This window comes from Poecile atricapillus, chromosome 2 (assembly GCF_030490865.1).
Source record: "Poecile atricapillus isolate bPoeAtr1 chromosome 2, bPoeAtr1.hap1, whole genome shotgun sequence".
Classification (NCBI taxonomy): Eukaryota; Metazoa; Chordata; class Aves; order Passeriformes; family Paridae; genus Poecile; species Poecile atricapillus.
The window spans coordinates 14,378,071-14,396,981 of record NC_081250.1 but is presented as its reverse complement, the minus strand read 5'-3'; the positions used below and the strand labels follow the sequence as shown (position 1 = coordinate 14,396,981).

Here is an 18,911-nt window from a genome sequence, read left to right as displayed (position 1 = left end):
ATCTTTGTAATGTGCTGCCATGTGGGAGCCTGGAGTTTGGGATGTGAACTCGTCCCTTATTCCCCGGAAGGAAACGGTTCCTACCAGCACAATGCAGGGAAGTAACATTGGCATGCTCTGAACAGAACCTCAGAAACTCTTTTAATAGAGAAAAAACTTGGCACATCACAGAGTAAGCAAAGGTGGTGCAGGAGGGAAGTAAGGAGAGAAAATGAGGATATCTTAATCTCTGGTAGTAACAGTCAATCTGTTACTGGAGAGTCCCACCCAAGCCAAGGGGATTAAACACAACCTGCAAAGCAGCTGGCACTGCTCAGGAGGGAGTGAAACTGCACTGCACAGAGGCACTTTCTAAATCTACAATTTGCTTGAATGCAAGAAGATAGTTTAAAAAACTGGAAAAATCCTTAATCTCATCAAAATAGAAACCTAACAGATAATTTCAGACATAAAAGTTAGAATGCTTTGCTCTAAATCCACTGCACAGAATCTTCTCTTCCCCTGCATCCCCAACCCCTTTGCAGAATGGTGAGATCAGCAGCAGCCGTCCAGCCCTTCGGCAGCACTGACTGTGAAGAGGAGGGTGGAGAGGTGTCCCAAGAGGGGGGACTGGCTCACTGTTGTGTTTCTCATTGCACTGGTGCTCCATGATCCAAGCTCATGCTCATAAAAGGTAAAAGCTCATGCTCATAAGAGGTAAAAATAGTGTATGCTGACTTAGCCAGTTGGGTGACCCTGGAGACAAATTTTGAGGAGAGTAAAAGCATTGGCCTCTGCAATATCTGAATGCACAGGCTGAGAGTGGGAACAACATCTGAGCTAAGTCAGCTCTATCTCTTAATCAGATCAACACCGTCAGTGTCCTTTAGGAAATTTTTTTCATTATTAGTCCCTTTCTTTCACTTGAAGCAAGAGTGGATTGTGTCACATGGTTGAGGAAACAATGCTAAACACTTACCCACCCTGTTAATAAATCACTTGCAAGACTGTGTCTGACTGTGCTTTAAAGGAGGAAATGGGGATAATTGAAAACTGACTTCTTTACCACTCCACAATTATTGATTCAAAGGATTTTTAACTGGTGCTTACAGTTTTTGGAGTTCAGGTTTTCTGCCCAAATCCATCCTTTCCCCAGCTCCCAGTAAATTGTACAGGATATTAAAAAAATTATATGAAAGCTGAGGAAGCAGCAAACTAAGGAATTTAAAAGCTGCTAGCTATTGTATTAAGTAACAAGGACCTGCTGCCAGTGACAACTTGGTTTTCCCTTTTCAAGTTCATGGTAGCAGTTTATGTAACCCCATTTCAAGAAAACTTGCTAGAAAACAATATTGTAAAACTGCCAGCTCCCTGGTGGAAAAAACTGGCAAACTTGACTTGTCTTAGTTTTGTAAAACCATGGATATAAATAGTGAGTGGGCCTATGTGGCTGTTTTTGTTTTCCTGGAGTTTGCAAACACACTTTGTGTCGCTGACATGCCACATTTAAACAGTGCACTGTGTGATTAAGTTAGTTTAATTTTGTCAGCACTTGGCATTTGCTGATGCAGAAGGAAATCTTGTTCTCTGCTGTATCTACATGTGGATGAAAGGAATAAAATATTTACTGTACAGAGCTAAGAGACCAGATGCTTCTTTACTTCAGAGACTTTAAGGAATGGTAAGTCAGGAAGTGCTGCAATTCATTATTTTGTCTCTGGCATGAAATTTGGGTATAGAATTTATTGCAGTTTTAATAAGAATTCTTTTTTTACCTGGTTGTAATGTATTGTCAATTACTGTTGGCTTTTCTGTATTCAGCACCGTAGTCCCACCTGGAAAAGAAATTATGCGTATCATGATACATGTGACACAACAAAGGACACAGCAGTCATCAGGAATAACCTATATATAAACCTGAAATATTACTCTCTTTATTAGACATGTAGCTAACTGAATATGTGAGCTTAAGCATGAAAATATGATATTAAAAGTCTGGTTTCCTTTATCAAAAAAGAACACAAGAACTCTTCATCAAGTAAAGCTGTGTATCTTTGGAGCCCTTGCAAACACCAACTAAATCATCCCCTATGTGTCCCCTTGACCGACCTTGGTTTATAGACACTGATTTACTCCAAACCACATGGGAAGTGAACAACTGGTCTTTATGGCACCTCTTAACAGTCACTATTTTGTTCATTTACCCATGACCTGTTGTTTCTCATATCAGGGATGTGAGGTAAAACTGGGGCTATGTTGTTTCATAGCTGTGTTTTGAGATCAGCTCACAGGAGAGGTGCATGGGAATTGCCAGACTTCAGGATCTAGTCTAAGGTAGGTTTCACTTCTGTCTCAAAGGGAAGGAGGAATTAAGGACCTCCCCTTTGTCCTTTTCTTCATGAAGATAAACAAGAGGTGAGTGGGGTCATGGCCCTCTCCTAGGCTTACTAATTGATATTTTTAAAATACTTGACTTTTTAAAGCAAGCCTCGTATTCATAAGGAAACAAAAAGGAAATTAGTACAATTATAAATGCACTGTGGGGTGCTGATTACCAGTCAACGGCTCCTCTTTTCTGTTCTCCAGCAAGCAAGTGCTTAAAACATTATAGAAAGGATGACTATGATGACTTCCAATGAGAATGAATGCCCAAGCTGTATCAGCTTTATGTTTGTGAGAATGATCTGATGGGAAATGCTATAAACCACGCAAATAGAGTAGCTCTGTATGGGGTCCAAATAGAGCAGGAAGGAATTTGGCCTACAGCACAATTACAGTTAATTGCAAGGGAGGCTTCACTGTGGTACTCACATATGTGCAAGTGCTGTCAGGGAAGCGACTCCTCAGTCGCGCCCACGAGAGCGCGCACGCCACGCTTGCACTGGGAGCGGGTAACAGAGGGTAAGGCACTCATGAAATCCCCTCTGCACTGCCCTGCTATCCTTAATGGGCCACAAGACTTACACACTTGCCTTCTATGCATTTTGGAAGAAAAGAATGTTTACAATTAATTTATTGGTAAAATCAGTTCTCTGTGTTTTACTGTTATAAGTAACACCATATGTACAATGCAGCATTTCCCCAGTGTCCAGAACAACTGGGCATGCACTGCCTAGAGTTTCTAGGTATTGTAGTAATAAATTATACTTAAGTGTCTGCACTTTTGTAGGAGGGCAGGGCAGTAATTTTCAATATTAATACTTAAAAACATTCAGTTCCCTAGAAGAGATGGTGCTCAGGAAGGCTGGCGGCTGTTCCCTTGCCTTAGAGTTTATAAATTGCCCCCTAAGCACAACCTGCAGAAACTGCCAGAAGGTTTTTCTTGTGCTCAGTAAACATTCCCTAAGGGACATGTGGGATGAAGTCCTGAGCTCCTTGAAGTGAAGAGACTGTGAACATGGAAGGTGCTTGCATATATCTGTCTGCTTTCCCTGACAGAGCCTCCACTATGTGCAATATGTCTCTACCTACAGGGCTTTGCAGGACTCTGCAGGAAGCCCTAGTGCATCCTGACGTGCCTCTTTCTTTTCTGAATAATAAATAAATAACATTGTTTAGCAGCACCGAAAGCTTTCTGAGCTACCTTAACACAACACAGACTATTTTATCATGATCCCTTCATGGCGGTTTTCAAAAGGAATAAGGTTCATCTGAGACACTGATTTGAAAAGCAGTGACAGTGACCGTGCACTGTCTTTTCCACTCAAGAATTGTTTTTTGTAATTTATGATTTGCAATACGCAATTACAGGAGGCATTGGCAAAGCTCAGAAAGGGTTTGATATTGAAATTTCACTTTCATTTGTATCTGCTGCCTGATGTTCTACTTGGCTCATTCCAAAAATCCAATCTCTTACCTAAGCTCACTCAATGTCCTCTTGGGCAGCTATTGCCAGATTTTAATGCTATTTTATGTCATGGATATACGAAGCAATAAACATTTATTAGATAAGCACATCAGGGAGCAGTGATGAAATAACTTGTGTCGCTGCATCTAAAACAAGCTCAATTACTGCAGATGTATAGATCTAATCAAGCAGACACGGAGATTTGTGACCAAGTGACCTCCAAGAAGAGATCAAAAACACAGAGGTGCGGTGTCAGCTGTCTCAGACTAATGATTCTGTGCAGAAGTGTGAGGATATGAAACCTAGCAAGCTTCCTCTGTTCCAGATGCAGTCTATGGTACATCTTCCCCTCCTATTTTTTGGTTGGTGATGCCAGCTTGGAGAACATCAGCCCCTCTGTGGCTGTAATGCAGTGTAGGCAGGGAAGCTCATAAAAATATTTCTGGCTGTGTGATTATGTGGCAGTACGCTCTGATGAAACAAATCTGTTTTTTGTTTCTGTCTGGGAAAGGTTTGGGGATGAGATTTGAGTCCTATACTAAGTTTTAGGTAGGAAGCTTATATGTAACCAAGCAATAATTTAAGTTCTTCAATCTCAGATAATAAATTTCAAGTGTATTGTCCAGCTTTTCTTCTTAGTAAGAGAGGGTTTGATTAGAAGATTTGATTAGACACAATTGCCGCTCAAAAAATTGCCCTCTTTTCCATCTAGTCACTATTATTTTCTTCAAAAATTACATAGCTGAGAAAACAATCAAAAGTATTGTCATATGTAAAAGGCAGATGCCCATGTTTTGACAGCACTAACGATACAAACTGCATACTAATGTCCATTAATATTGAGTGGCTAAATCAGTGCAAACATTAAGCTGGTGATGGATATGAGCTACAATGAAGCTGCAATGGAATGAGGATGGTTTCTGCACCTGTCAGTTGGTAGTCATCACCTGTGCCACTGTGACAGTTTGCCTGGTCGTCATCACACTCATCCACGGGCTTGCCTTCAGAAACGGTAGGGACAGCGGTCGGAGCTGAAACAAAATCCAGTTGCTCAGTTAGAACATGTGCTGGAGATCCAGCATGCAGTTGGAAGTAACATCCTGATGAGCACCATGTGTTGTGTCTGAGGATTGAAGGAACTCTACTTTGCAGGTTGCTTAGTACTTCCTTGGAATGGGGAGTATCTGTTCTGCCCCCTGCACTGAGGCATGTCTGAGCTCAAGGGCTGAGCAGAGCTGGGCAGCAAAGTCCCAGACTGTCTCTTCACTGTTTGACGGGTGTTTGTTCCTGTCAATGAACAGTGAAAGCCTGGCAAGGCAGTATGAGATCCCTGAGGGCTGTGTGTGTAGAGACACCATAATGTTATTGCTCTCTGAAGTCCCAATGAGTGGGCCTGTGCAGAGGAGCAGGAGGGGTGCACACGCAAGATGGTAATTCCCAACGCGTTGCTGAAGAAACCTCTCTGCAGAGCACATGTAAGAGAGGAAATGTCTGAGCACGGTTCTGGTAACAGCAGCAGGAAGGCAGTGAGATGTGGAATCACTTTGTGCTCAATGAGGACACATGGAAGGTGTTTCTTTTGTTTTTTTGTTGAAGTTATAAATAAATAAGACATCAGTGATATCAGTCATCCCTCCCGGCCACCTGCATGCTTCTCACTGGTGATGACTTTCCGGTAGCTGCTGCCTAGCCAGTAAAAATCTGAACTTTGTTATTACAGTTAAAAGCTTCAGATTTGTGTAAGATGCCAGAAAACACATAACCCAATATCTGCAAAGCACACCACATCTGGAAAACCAGAACACAGAGACTTGGTGCTACGTTTAAGTTTATGTTTCATGCCTCACGTATAGTTCCCTGGCTTAAGATAAGCACTCCTGGAATGTGATCCAGGCTTTTGTCTCTTCTCACTTACTGTTATTTTCATTAGCAATCTTTTTCACTCATTATAGGCTATGCAATAATGTATGTCTTTTGCAGATTCTTCTTTTCCCTTCTACTGCCCTCAGCATCCGCTGGCCACAGAAGATCACATGCACTGACTTCTTGGCTTGAAAATGTCAGGAGCGGTGGTAGTTTTTGAAGTAACTATATTATGGGATAAAACATGCCTCTTCAGGACCCTGACCTATGCTTTACAGGTTCAATCTATCCCTAGTTAAAGAAACAGTTCTGTACCTATTATGAATTATGCAGAACATTTGTTACCCACATTGCTAAAAAACCCCCTCTGGGGGATCCCTCTAGCTTTCTACATCCAGTTAAGTTTCTTATCTTGATCTTTGTGTCCCTGTATAGCCTCAAGCTTGCCTACATCTCTGCCATCATTTCATATATGGCCCCCTGGGATGCTTCAAGCACACAAAGCTTGCCCTTGCTCATTACTGCTGGAGAGCTGATTTCTACTCCTCTCTGTGCCAACCTCCATGCTTCTTTTCTCAACTCTCTTCTTACTCAGTAAATCTCAAATGACTTCATTCAACTCCCTCCTTAAGACGCAATTATACATTAACCATTATTGTACTTCTCTCACAGGCAAATGAGAATTGACCTCACCTGTCCATGGGTGACCTACAGGTGAGCATACATCAAAAGTATACCACAGCAGAAAGAAAAATGTGAAAAGATGCATCCTAGTGGAAAAAAAAATTGTACTTGCTGTTTCAGTTTGCCTAAAAGCAAAGGCTCCTCCATCTCACGGAGCAATATATTCTTGTAAGGTGGTCCACAGACTGACTCCTGGATGGCTGGGTGGCTACAGGAGCTCTGTGGCTGAAGGGCTTTGTCCACAGGTTGTGAGTTTACATAAGGCAGGTGCTGGGTTTTCTTTTTTTCTGAGCAAATAGCACAATAGTCTCCAGGAACTAAGTATTCCCACAGGAAATGAGGACTTCCTGAGGGAACTAAGAAGTATTTCCAACCTCCCCACTTTCCGGGCCAAGTAAAATCATACTTATTCAATCACTAAAGTGAAAAAAACAACACAGAACTCATCAGTTCTCACAGCAAATGCCTCCCACACTTCCCTCTTGGGGGAGAAATGGTGAGAAAGAAATGGAGGTAGAGCAGTTTCCATTCATCTTGGGAGCCTGCTCAGCTGCTTCTATAAGAGGTGTCATATGAAACCCGAAATAATATGGTTTGTTATTCTGTGTATTTTTAAGCCATGTGGTTTATAAGCCTCACCACTGTACCATCATCCACCAGATAAAACTGTTTAGTTCACATAGTGTTATCTGTAGGTATCTATGAAGTTAAATAATTATGTTTATATAACAAAAATCAAAGCGGACTTCATGTCACAGTCCAAGGACAAATGTCTAAACTTTGCTTTTCCTGGTCTTTCATCTCCTACATACTCTTGCAAAATTAAAGCTTAGTAAAGGACAAAGAGGCCCCCTTTACCCCCCAAAAGTAACACCACAGACACTGTCCAGTCAAGTGATCTTTGCCCACCATAGTTTGTGGTGTGACTTTCAGGTCCTTTAAGGATAGAGGCACATAATTACTATATTTAGTGCAAAGATCCCTCTGCATTCTTGGAAAACATCTCCTCCAGGGTTATATCATGGTAACATAAAATTTAAGTTCCTGTCTTTATTCTCTCCTAATAGCTCTATGATTCTCAAAAGTATAATCATAAGGCTGCTTAAGGGAATGGAAAACCATGTGGAGAATATCACTGATTCAACAAAGAAACAGGAAAAGGAATAATAATTGTGCCCTGGGCACATTCAAATGTTTCAGAGAGGAACTGAATAGGCCAAGAAACAGCACTAATGGCAGCCATGAAAGCGAGAGTCCAGTGTGCTGCCTGTGCAGACACAGCAGTCTTCAGCAGCAGACCAAATAGAGAATGTATTTATGAAAATAATAAAGTGCATTCATTTCTAGCAGAGCAATTACCTTCAAGTTCACAGCCCAGCAGCTCCATTCGCAGCCCCAGTCCCCCGTGTGTGGCTCTCTCAGGGTAGACGCGTATGAATCGTGTTGATACAGGTTCAAAAGTCCGCAGTTCAGGCGTGTCGTAGTTGGTGTTGCCTTCAAAAGTCTGCAGAGCATGACAAATGATACTTGTTAAAAAAAAAAAAAAAAGTCTATTTTCCACACTCATCTTTTTTCCTTCATTCCCCAGCCTTTGAATTAGGTGAGCAGTAGGCCATATTCTAACGGCTTAATAAGTGTCAGGCATTCCTATCCTAAATGAGAATGGAAAATACATTGTTAAAGCTTCTCGGAAAAGTAATGCATTTCATTTTTCATAAACCCAGTAGCAACCAATCCATCAGGGTCATAACAAGAGCTGAGTGTTTAATGAGACATGTTTTTAAATGACGCTCTGATCTGAGGTTTAACTGGGTGACATTTCCAACACTTCTCAGGGAAAAAAAATGGCTGAGGTGAAGATCCTGTCACCTTTTAAGTGGTTACAATAATAATCCAACTGTTCAGGAGAAAATTTCAATCTGATTTCCCCCAGTGACAGAGCTTCACAAGTTGTAGCTATTTCAAAAGGCATAAATTAAACTTCAGGAGCAGTAGCTGCAAGAGTTCTTCCAGTGAGCCTGCTATTGAAGAAGAATTAGAAGAAAGAGAAGAAAGCGGCTTCCTGACAAAACTGTAGTATAATCCAACAGGCAAGGCAGGTCAGCAAATGTACATTTCAGACAAAAAATCTCTTCTCTGAATTGCACTTTGGGTTCTTCAGACATAATACAACTCTGAATGGCATTTGTTTGATATCTTCAGTTTCTCTTTCTCAGTAATCTTTTGCATATAGAACACATTATAATTTGTACTTATAGCAGCACCTCAAGTGCCTCCATGTAGATGATCAGTCCTTAGAAGGAATCAGCTAAACAAAGAAACTGTTCTTGGCATGACAATTTTATTGCCCAAGAGAGACAAAAAACCCTATTTTATAGCAGAAAATATCTTTAGAATATTATGTACAGAAGTCTCTAAAGTACAAAATATCAAAGTGTATATAACAGTAAAAAGTATTTTCATGTTTTCTATGAATTAGTGAAATGGCAAAATTCTAAAAAATATCTTTGAACTGCAGTTCAAATTTAAGATTAGAAGTGCTACCATAAGATACTTCTAAGATATAGCTGTGAAACAGAAAGGAAGAATGCACCAGATGCCCTTCATTTTGGATGAGAACAAAACCCAAACTGCAATGAACTCCTTCTATTTGTGTGAGGCAGAGAAAACAGAGGCCACGGGAAAAGCTGCCTGACTTCCTAAGGCAGAAAACCAGCATAGGTAAACCGGATTGCTTCTTGTATTTTCAGTGCAGTTCTAAAAGCCTTCTTTGTTTTTACTGTACACATCTGCATTATGATCACAATCATTCCAGCCACTGGTTACAGAGTGCCAGTTGCAAAAGCCCATGGTGATAGAGACTGTGAACAACTAAACTAAAAAAATAATTTCAATACCAATGCTGCATCTCCTACTTCCCAGGGAAATTGCACCTCCTAGGTGGCTTCAAGGGGCATTCTGGTTGACCCAGTATACTGCCAGTACTTGGAAGACAGTTATCACAAATTCATGTCTAGAGGGCCTGTCAGATCTAATTGACATGGAATTACATATTATTATATTTGAATAACAATATAGTGCAAATGATCAGAAAAGCTACCTACTATATGAAAAAGAATGAATGCCTTTTTATGTGTAAAAAATAGACAGACACATGTATCTGAGGAATCCTTGCTCCCTTTTTTAATAGTAGTCTTAATAGCAACATATAATAATGAAAACTGATTTATAAAAGACATCACTATGGAGTACTGACACATAGACATTAGGATTCAATAGGCATCTAGAATTACATTGAATCGTTGTCCTTTGTAGAGCAGAGCTGCCTGTGATTCAATTTTGACTGTTCATTTAAAACACATACTGATACTCTTTGTGGGAAAGGAGAGAGGAGTGTACAGCAAAACTTCATTTTGTGAGTGTCCTTTATACAAGCTATGTCACAAATTGCTTTACTCCTCTACAAAGATAAGGTATAATAAATAACAGTTAAATGAAAGAGGAGCGAAGATGGTGAGCGGAAAAAAAATCTGCCTAACATATTTTAAAATCAAAATAAACATTGCAGAAAAATTTTAAAAGGATGTTCCAAATGGCAGGATGTTCTGAAGTTTCTTGTACTGAAAATTATGAAAGGAACTGTAAAAACAACAGCAAAAAACTCCTGCAAAACAACTCATCCTACCCCCATAAAAAGCGGAAGGAGGAAAGAAGTATGAAAGAGAAGGATGACTTTATGGAGTAAGCTTGAGTAAGCAAGCCCATGGACAAGAAATACAAATTGAATCTTGAAATGGAGTTCTGCATGGTTATTTGATGATTTGTGATTTTCTCTTCTTTGAGTGCTTGAGCTACAGGGGGAAACATTTTGCACACTCAAAACCAGCTGAAATTGGGTCAGCCAAAGAGGAAGGAGTTATGGTAGTCTTTGTGAAACCAGCTGCAGGCATGAATGACAAGATCATATTAAGAAACAAGGTGATGTTTCACCCTTTGGACACATTCTGTTGTTATGTTTCGCCTGTCATTGCTCTTTCTTCTCTGAAATGCAGTTGTTTGTTTATTGAAAGTCAGGACTTTATCCAAGTGAAATGATGTGTTTCATTTCATATAACAGGGCTGTTTCTAATCCACGTTCCTGCTGTGACTCATTATAGCATCCTGTCCCATCCAGCTCTACTTACAGTTAAAAACACTACATTCCAGTATTAACATTTTAAATTCCTCAGGCTCCAAAATCATGGGATTTATCCTATTCTCTTTAAAGAAGACTTGTGCTTTGGAATAAAGTTTATTAAATAGATTGATTTTTTAGGAAGGATTATAATTATGCCACAAGAGATTTGAATTCCAGCCCTCTCCATTCCATTAATCTTGATAGTTAATTTCTGGTGGTGATGAAAGCTGAGGATGGGCTCAGTGCATTAGTTAGCACACTAGTTTTCTTGTCAAACTGCTAACTTCTGACAATGATGGCAAGTGCCTGTATTAGAAAACAGAAAGCCATGCAGCAGACGGCGCGCTGCTTCGAAAGCATATGGCATTATTTTTTTCCCTCGTTGAGCCACAGTGTAGAAGTACATGTCAAAACAACATCTATTTTAGAAAGAAAATGGTAAGATCCCATTGTTGATTTACACTCCCTTCACACTTTATGATGAAGTCAAAACTCATGGTAACAAGAGAAAGGAGATGACTGCAAAGGCTGAATCCGTTTAGTTTTAATCCCCCAAACAAATGATGAAAAGTGAGAAAATGCAGACATATTCAGTGAGATTAAAACAGGAGAGAATGAAGTCCAATATTTACCAAATGTGCCTGGAAAAGCTACATCCATGGGCCCACTCAGCTTTTCCTTTAAGGAAACACAGGTTCCTCCAATGGATGAGCCTATACAGCAAAACAGCTTTTACATCTAATTTTCAAACTAACACAGATGAGATACGGACCAACTTCCAGGATTCCCATCTGCCAAGCACCACAATGACTTGCCTTTTGAGGGCACATTTTGGTATATGATTCCCTGGTCATCTCAGTACTACAGCACCAAAATTGTGAGCAGGGCTGCATGCCTACTCATTTCCTCAAGGAACTCTGTAGGAGGTCTAAGAAAGATTCATGCCTTTTGAGGCAAAAATGCACTTTGTGAGCAGTGATAGCAAAATGGGATGGAAGACTTCAATGGGATTTAGTGCAAATAAGCTAAACCTCCAGTGCAATTTAGGTCCTGGAATGCATACATCCAAAGACAAATCAAAACAGATACATTCCCAGAAACTCTTCTGGGCCACAATAATTTTCTTTTCCTTGAAATCTAACCCAGCAATTCATTTGGCCCTCCTCTGGAAATGTCTTCCTAAGCAGCCTCCAAGATGCTTCCCTTGTAACAGTACAATAGTACTTCTCACTTGGGATGGGATAACATGATAAAAACTTCATCTTTTTCTTTTGGAGGGACTAGGATCAGATCATTACAGAGAGCCTGTGAAACTCTCAAAGCAATCCACAGGCAGCTGAGAAATACAACAGGCACCCCATTGAGCTGAGTAACACCATTCTCATTCTAGAGCTCTGACAGAAAAGAAGCAAAATAAAAGTAATTCAAATAAATTATTCTCAGATAAATTTGTTCACTGTCAGTTTTAGAGTTTGGCTTTTTAGAGTAGATTTTTACATCCCACTGCACAGGATTTTGCAGTAAATTATGGGCCACAGAGGTACCAGCATTGCCAGGAGTCAATCCTGAACTAGCTGTTGGATAAGCAAAACTTCCTGCCAGAGAGACAAATGTCCTAAGGCCAGCTCTTGCCCTCAGGCATGGGACAGCTCCCATAGCATTTCTTCAGGGCTTCTGCCCTTGGAGCCCTCCTACTTGGTTTCATCCCAGCCGTGTCCCTTTTCTAAGGTCAGAGATATGTAGAAATGTAATACAGACTTTTTTAAACTCAACTTTACTGCAGAGTTTTCGCCCTTACCTTTATCTTTTTCTTGCTGGAATCCATGATCATTTTCCAATCTGATCCGTTGTTGCTGTAGCCAATTTTGAATTTTTTCATGAACACTTTGTTTTCTCGGTGCTTGCCTCCTTGGACAATTATGCCCCTCACTATTTTTTCCTCACCAAGGTCTATTTGAAGCCATTCATTTGTATATGGATGAGTAGTTGGTGGCAGTGCCCAACCTGAACGGCTCGTTATGAGGCGAGCATTTTCTGGGATCCAGTTTCGATCCACTTGAGTAGATGCAGTAATCTGAGAGTCAGGAATAAGGCCAGACACCATACCCAGCATCCCAGAACAAGGATAATCTACAGAGAAAAAAAAGTCCAAATAAATTAAATAGTTATTCTGAACAAGAGCCAAAACAGAAACAGGACAAGTCAGTCAATTCAACTATCATAGCTAATAACTTATTTATTTCTTATATTCAAAATAATATATTGGATTTGTATATAATTTTCATTTGTTCAAACGTGCACATCCTAGTTTTAGCAGGAAGTACCAAAACACCACAAGTATTTTTGGTGTGGTGGGAACCAAAAGGATCTGAAAATCCTATTCTATTCTTGTTTTCTATTCTTCTTGCTAAGGCAAATGCAGGGCCATCTGAATTTGTGAATATTTTCTCAGAGAAAATTTCCAAAACTAGCCAAAACCTGGTTGCAGATTACCTAATTTTGGTGACAATGGAAATGGAAATCTTCATATATTAAAATATTGCTGCACTTGAGATTTTCCTAATGCATTTCTTTCATATCTCAAACTTTTTCAGGTGACACAGAAGCTAAATAGTTGCTTTTTTTATGATCCTAGATAAAAATAAATCAGAAGTACCTGCTAACAAGGAATGAAAAATTCAAATATAGAATGTAACAGTAGTTCTGATTACCTGCATCTAATCTGAAAATATTTCATAGAATGACTTGGAATTCCCTAACAAAGTAATCAGTAATCTTATTTTTCTGCTGTATGGAAACCAGTTCTAAGAAACATTTTCAAGACAAAAGTCTTAATACTTATTTTTCTCTTAAGAGAAAAATGAAAATATCCCTAGAACTATTAAAAATTAGTGCCATTGAACAGTATTAAGTGCTAAAAATGTGCTAGGAAAAATTAGCATTCTAAAGTCTAAAAATCATTAATATTTTCTTTCAATTACAAGTTGTATTTTTACTTTACAAATAAAGGCACTTCCACTGTGTAGAAATTATACAAAACCTAAAACTGTAAAAAAATACTTCTAAAAAATTTTTGACAGGCAACTGTGTGATATAAAGGAATTACATCACAATACTGATCACGACTGGGAACTTGACTACAAAAACCATTACTTGCACAGGCTTGAGGTCTAAGTGTTGGTACCATGCAATCCTCTTAAAGCTAGTCCTGTATGTTTGTTCCCTGAGAAACCTACTGAGAACTACCTGTGAACAGCAGACATAAAAGGGGAGGACTGGAGGGTTAGAAGGGAAAATAAGATGGGAATTTGCAAAATGTCTATGTATTTCAGGAATTTTGCATAAAGCTGTAAAGTGGTTGCAATAAAAGTAATTAAAACTAAAATACAGTGTCAGAAAAATATTCAGATAACACTGGATGTTTGGGTTGTGATGTTTTATTGTCTTTTTTTTTTAACATTTCTAATATTCTTACATTCAGATCATGGTGGAAATCATGACCATGAATTTTACTCATAAAAATAAATCCCACAGCATAGGCAAAATAAATTCCCCTGATTTTATAATCTTTCCCAAGACCTACCTGTTATCTTGCAGCCATACACTTCAAATCTCAGCGAAACTCCATTTTCCCAAGACACAGGTCTAATTCGCACAAACCGTGTTAAAACTGGTTTGGCAAAAGGTCTGTAAACAACATCAGTGGGATTGCTATTCCCTTGAAACACCTTTGTGTGGAAAGAAAAAGTATATATTTGTTAGACTTTCTCTTAAATGGTGTTACAGTTCTGTGTTTCACAGATAGTTATGATATGAGGTCTAACTAGGGCTGGTTGTGGGGGCTGAGACAAAAGACTTGCATGGGAAACTATTTCATTAATCTCCTAACACAATTTTTGCAGACAGGTTTGCTTTCCTTGGGGAGGAAAAATGAAGATGTGAGGTGTTCAATGATACTAAAAAAGTGGTTCCTAATGCCCAGATCTATATGCAGGAATAACAAACACTGGTCTTTGTCACCCAACAATTTCTGTGTCCTGGAAGAATCCCCCAATGCCCCATTAGAGCAGTTCTATTTCCTGTATACTCATAGAATGATGCAGAAAGCTATAGAATCTCAGGCTCAAATTAAAGATTTGGACTTCAATTAGACCACATAAAAATCCTATGTAGAGTTATGATAAAAACATATTATTTTGCTGACCTTGGGAGATTTTTAAGGTGTATTGTGCAAACTTTGCTTTGTTAAACTCCTGTTTTCAAATCCTTTTCAACAAGTTCTCAGAATTTCTTTCTCCTTGCATATTGAGATTGAAATCTATTTAAAATCTGCATAGCAGGCTCCAAGAGTTTCCCTGCATCCCCTGAGGCTGGCAGTCAAATTAGATGAACAATGAGACTTCCACCAGAAGCACATGACTGTGCTGTGCTTTCATGTTGAGGATCCTGCAGACACACTCCTTCCTAGCCCAGATGAAACCTTGCAATGTTCCAGCCCAAAGAAGGTGATTCAGCTTCCTGCTTCTTCCTCACATAGAGGGGACCAGTTTCCTGTTGTTTTCCATGGATGCAGACCCCTCTCCTTTTATGGGACATTCTCCCATTTCTGACACACACTGTCCTACCTTCCTGTTTGTTCCTTACAGTAGCCACATTAATTTGGGGTGGAGGCCAACAGCACACAGCTGTCAACTCATAAGGCTCAGTTACATCTCAAGTAATTTAAGAGTTTCATATCTTGTAAGACATTTTTAATGAAACTGCATTTCTTTCCAGCAACTATTTTTTTTTTTCTGTGAAGACCTGCTGTAGTTTTCTCAAAGTTTGCATTTGACAGAGAAAAGAGTCTTTTCTCAAAAGTACACAGATTCCTATATGTAGTTAGTGTGACACTGCCATGAGACCTGCAGCTGCAAATTTCAATTTGAATTAAAATATCTGAGAGAGAGCCTGGTGCATACTTTTTCTTGTCTTCATCAACAGCAAAATACTGCCATTTGAAAAAACTGATTTTTTTAATGAACCCTTTGTACAAGTGACACAGATTTAGGAAATATTCTCACTAATTAAGGACAGCATGTGCAAGAGAAACTCATGTAAAATACACTCTTGGTGAGTTTACAAATTGAAGCTGGTAATGAAAATCAGGCATGGTGTGATTTTGAAAGAAGCATTTGTTCAGATTACAGAATCCAGAGCCAGGAAACCCAGTGTCTCATACCAGCCACTGTGCTGGCCCCTCTTGTGACTCTGGGCAAGTCAATTATTGTATCTTTATATACATCATTGTACAGGGTCCACATTGTGTCATTTAACTTTCAGAACTTCCAGAAAAACCAGGATCATACCTGTCAGAGAGAAGCTTTCAGTGTTCATTTTTTATTGTTTTGCAAAGTGCTTCCAAAAAGAAAGATATATTTGTTAAACACCACTGCCACATTGATTAGATAAATGTAGTGGACTTGGAATAGCACTTTCAGATGAGTCAGGGACAAACCAGTAACCAAATATTTAGAGCCAGATAGGGTTGCAGTGATAGAGTTTGATATTGCACAGCTCTTCTGTGTCTTTACAGAAGGGTCACAAAAAAAGCTGTTCTGAAGGGAGGTACCACAAAACTTTTCCAATTGCATCAGCCCCTGGCAGCCTCTGGGGATGCTACTCTCAGGCACATCCTGAGCGAGGTGGGAAGGGAGGCCCAGGCTCACTGGGGCTATTCATGTGAGAGCTGGAGCAGAACTGACTTCTCAGTAATGAGCTTTATGCTCACGGTAGCGGATAATGACAATTTTTCTTATGAGTGTCTAAAGCTGTTTCATTGGGAGGTCACAGAGAGCAAATCTGCTGATAAATGGAAAGGTGATAAAAATCTATAAGGATGGAGAGATGTGCCTAATCATCTGTCTGCATGACCCCCATCACTGAGATACTTGGAAGTCTAGCAAACCACTAATCACTTGCTAGCAGTCCTGCATGGCCATGCAGGGAGCTGAGACACTGACACATTGCATATCCTGAACTTCACTGCAGATAATGGACAGACACATTTTTTGAAAAGTTCTGCATAATATTTTTCTCAAGGTCACATAGAAAATCTTTGAGAAACAGGGAAACAGCAGGCCAGTCCAGGAAAAAGACACAAAATTACTCAAATTATGGTTCAATAGATAAGGCATCACATGAGACCATTTTCAGCTGCTCTAGGCTTTGCATAATCAATTCCTGTGGCCCATTGCTACTGAGACATTAACTGGCTTTTGGATTTGGGAAATAGTGCTGACCAACCTGACTAAACCTTATTCCTCTTTTCTAAACAGATGATAGCAGCTAAACAGTTCAGCAGACTATTTCTCACCTGAAGAGAGATAAAAAAAGAAAAGAAAAAATACTTACAACAGGTTTGTTTCCTTCCTTCAGTGTAATCCAGTCCTCTCCATTGGAGCTGACATCTACACGATATGTTTTCAGATAATATTCTTTCTTTGTTTCTTTTGAGATGGCTCCTTGGGTCCCAATTCCAGAAACAAAGCGGAGAAGTCCCAGGTCTACCTGTGGTAGAGAATAATTTGGAATGTGAGGACAGCCAGTTCAGAGCATAACAACATTGCAGCAGTGGAACCCTCTCTACTTCACCCTGATTTAGAAAAAGAATAAGGATTTTATATAAAGCAAACTGCAAAATATTGTTGACAATAACATAGACATAATCTCTTCTTCTGTAAACAGTGTCATCACAGAGGACAGGGAAATTTGTATAATTAGCCAGGAATGTTATTCACACACCAGAGAATTCTCTCTCCTTTGTGAGGGGGGAACCAGAGACACCCTCAGTGCAAGTGGGAACCACCAGACTGCAGAGGAGTTACTGGGGAAATTCCTCAAGGACCAGTCTGCTGAACAACCTTACTTAATACTTTCATTAAGCACTTCTGTAGATGCTAATGAAATTCCCTAAGGACACTGAGCTGCCAGGTGTTGCCAATGCAGAGGAGACTCATGCAGTGAGAACTGAGTGACCCTGAGGACTGCAGCAGTAGAAATAGGAATTTACTAGGATAATGTCAAAGTTGTGCACTTAGGGATGTGCACTTAGGGAATGACAACGAGAATTCTGCTAAAACCCAGGTCATCACTTGCAAATTGAAGAGAAGAAAAGAACCCCAATGTATATTAGTTTGTCACAAGATAAGTACAAATCACTGTGTGATTTTGTTGGGAAAAAGGCAAATTAGTTGCTAGTACTGTATGATGTATTTGAAGAAAACAGAAAGAAGCATTAGCACGAGTGCAGTAATTCTGTTCCAACTGTCCAATGCCATGAACTTCTATCACTAGAAAACAATGTCATTTTGAACTCGCCAGAGAAATGCACATGAATTTGTGTTAGAGGTCATCTTTCCTCTTCACTCTTCTCTCTCTCTTCTTCTCTCATGGAAATACATTGTCCATAGCAAATGGACAAATTATTTAGGTTAACCTTGCTTTCCCCCATTATTTATTTTTCATCCAGGTAATTTCCTTATAAGTTCATAATGTGGCATCATAGAAGCATCAACATATTTGGGAGAATGATGTGGGATGCAGGAATACAGCTACTCAAGTAGCTGGCTACTCAGTCCTGCTGGCAAAAGAAACGCTTATCCCAGTGTATAAATCCAACTGCCAAATAGAAACTGGGCACGAAACTTTCTCACAGTCAGGTTGCTGACCACAGTTTTGAAACCTCTGCCATTTCCTTACGGCCTCTTTTAGCCATAACAACAAACTGATTAAAATAAAATTCTTCACCCTCTTTCTCTGCAGTTAGGATCTTCTCTTTGTTTCCCAAAACAGGTAATTTAATTTCAGTATAAAATGACACTATTCACAAAATATTAATCACTGTAATTTATTCTCCTAACTTCAGTTGTCCAGAGTTTAGTAGGTTAATAATAGATTGAATTAACCCTTCTCAAATGAATGTCCCCATGAATGTCCCAGGCTTCTTCACTATTTCCAAAGTACGTAGGATGCAGAATACGTGTGTCCTGTGTCCCACAGGCATCCTTTTTCCTGGATGTATGTCATATATCCAAAGGCACTGGAGCAGTTAAATCAAATGCTCTGCATTCTCTCTCAAAAGGCTGAAGGAAGTGCTATTGAGGACAGTGTCTGCTCTCTCAGTGCCCATGTCATATGCAAGGCATTTTGGAGTCTTCCAACATAAGAATAGCAGCCTTGTGTGTGACAGATAGAACTGGCTTTCAGGGCAAAGCCTCTGCCCCAGTTTGTAAGGCTAATAAAGTCTATATGTAACATTTTAGCCCTTGTCTTTAGGAGTGAAATACTGCAACATTTTGTTTTTGTATGATAAAAAAAAAA

The 18,911-nt window shown here is 39.5% G+C and overlaps 1 protein-coding gene across 5 annotated transcripts in view; it reads right to left on the bottom strand.

Annotated features, from left to right (window-relative positions):
• NRP1 (neuropilin 1) overlaps window positions 1-18,911 on the bottom strand; it is a 115,407-nt gene that overhangs the window by 16,829 nt on the left and 79,667 nt on the right. For 3 of the 5 annotated variants that reach the window (XM_058830871.1, XM_058830874.1, XM_058830872.1), the window contains exons 8-13: window positions 16,944-17,099; window positions 14,134-14,278; window positions 12,349-12,680; window positions 7,733-7,877; window positions 4,753-4,857; window positions 1,755-1,814 (exon numbers count right to left, since the gene is read on the bottom strand). In XM_058830871.1, coding sequence (XP_058686854.1) covers window positions 1,755-1,814; window positions 4,753-4,857; window positions 7,733-7,877; window positions 12,349-12,680; window positions 14,134-14,278; window positions 16,944-17,099 — 943 coding nt within the window. The remainder of the gene's footprint in view (window positions 1-1,754; window positions 1,815-4,752; window positions 4,858-7,732; window positions 7,878-12,348; window positions 12,681-14,133; window positions 14,279-16,943; window positions 17,100-18,911) is intronic. The other 2 variants (XM_058830875.1, XM_058830876.1) reach the window with 1 other exon arrangement.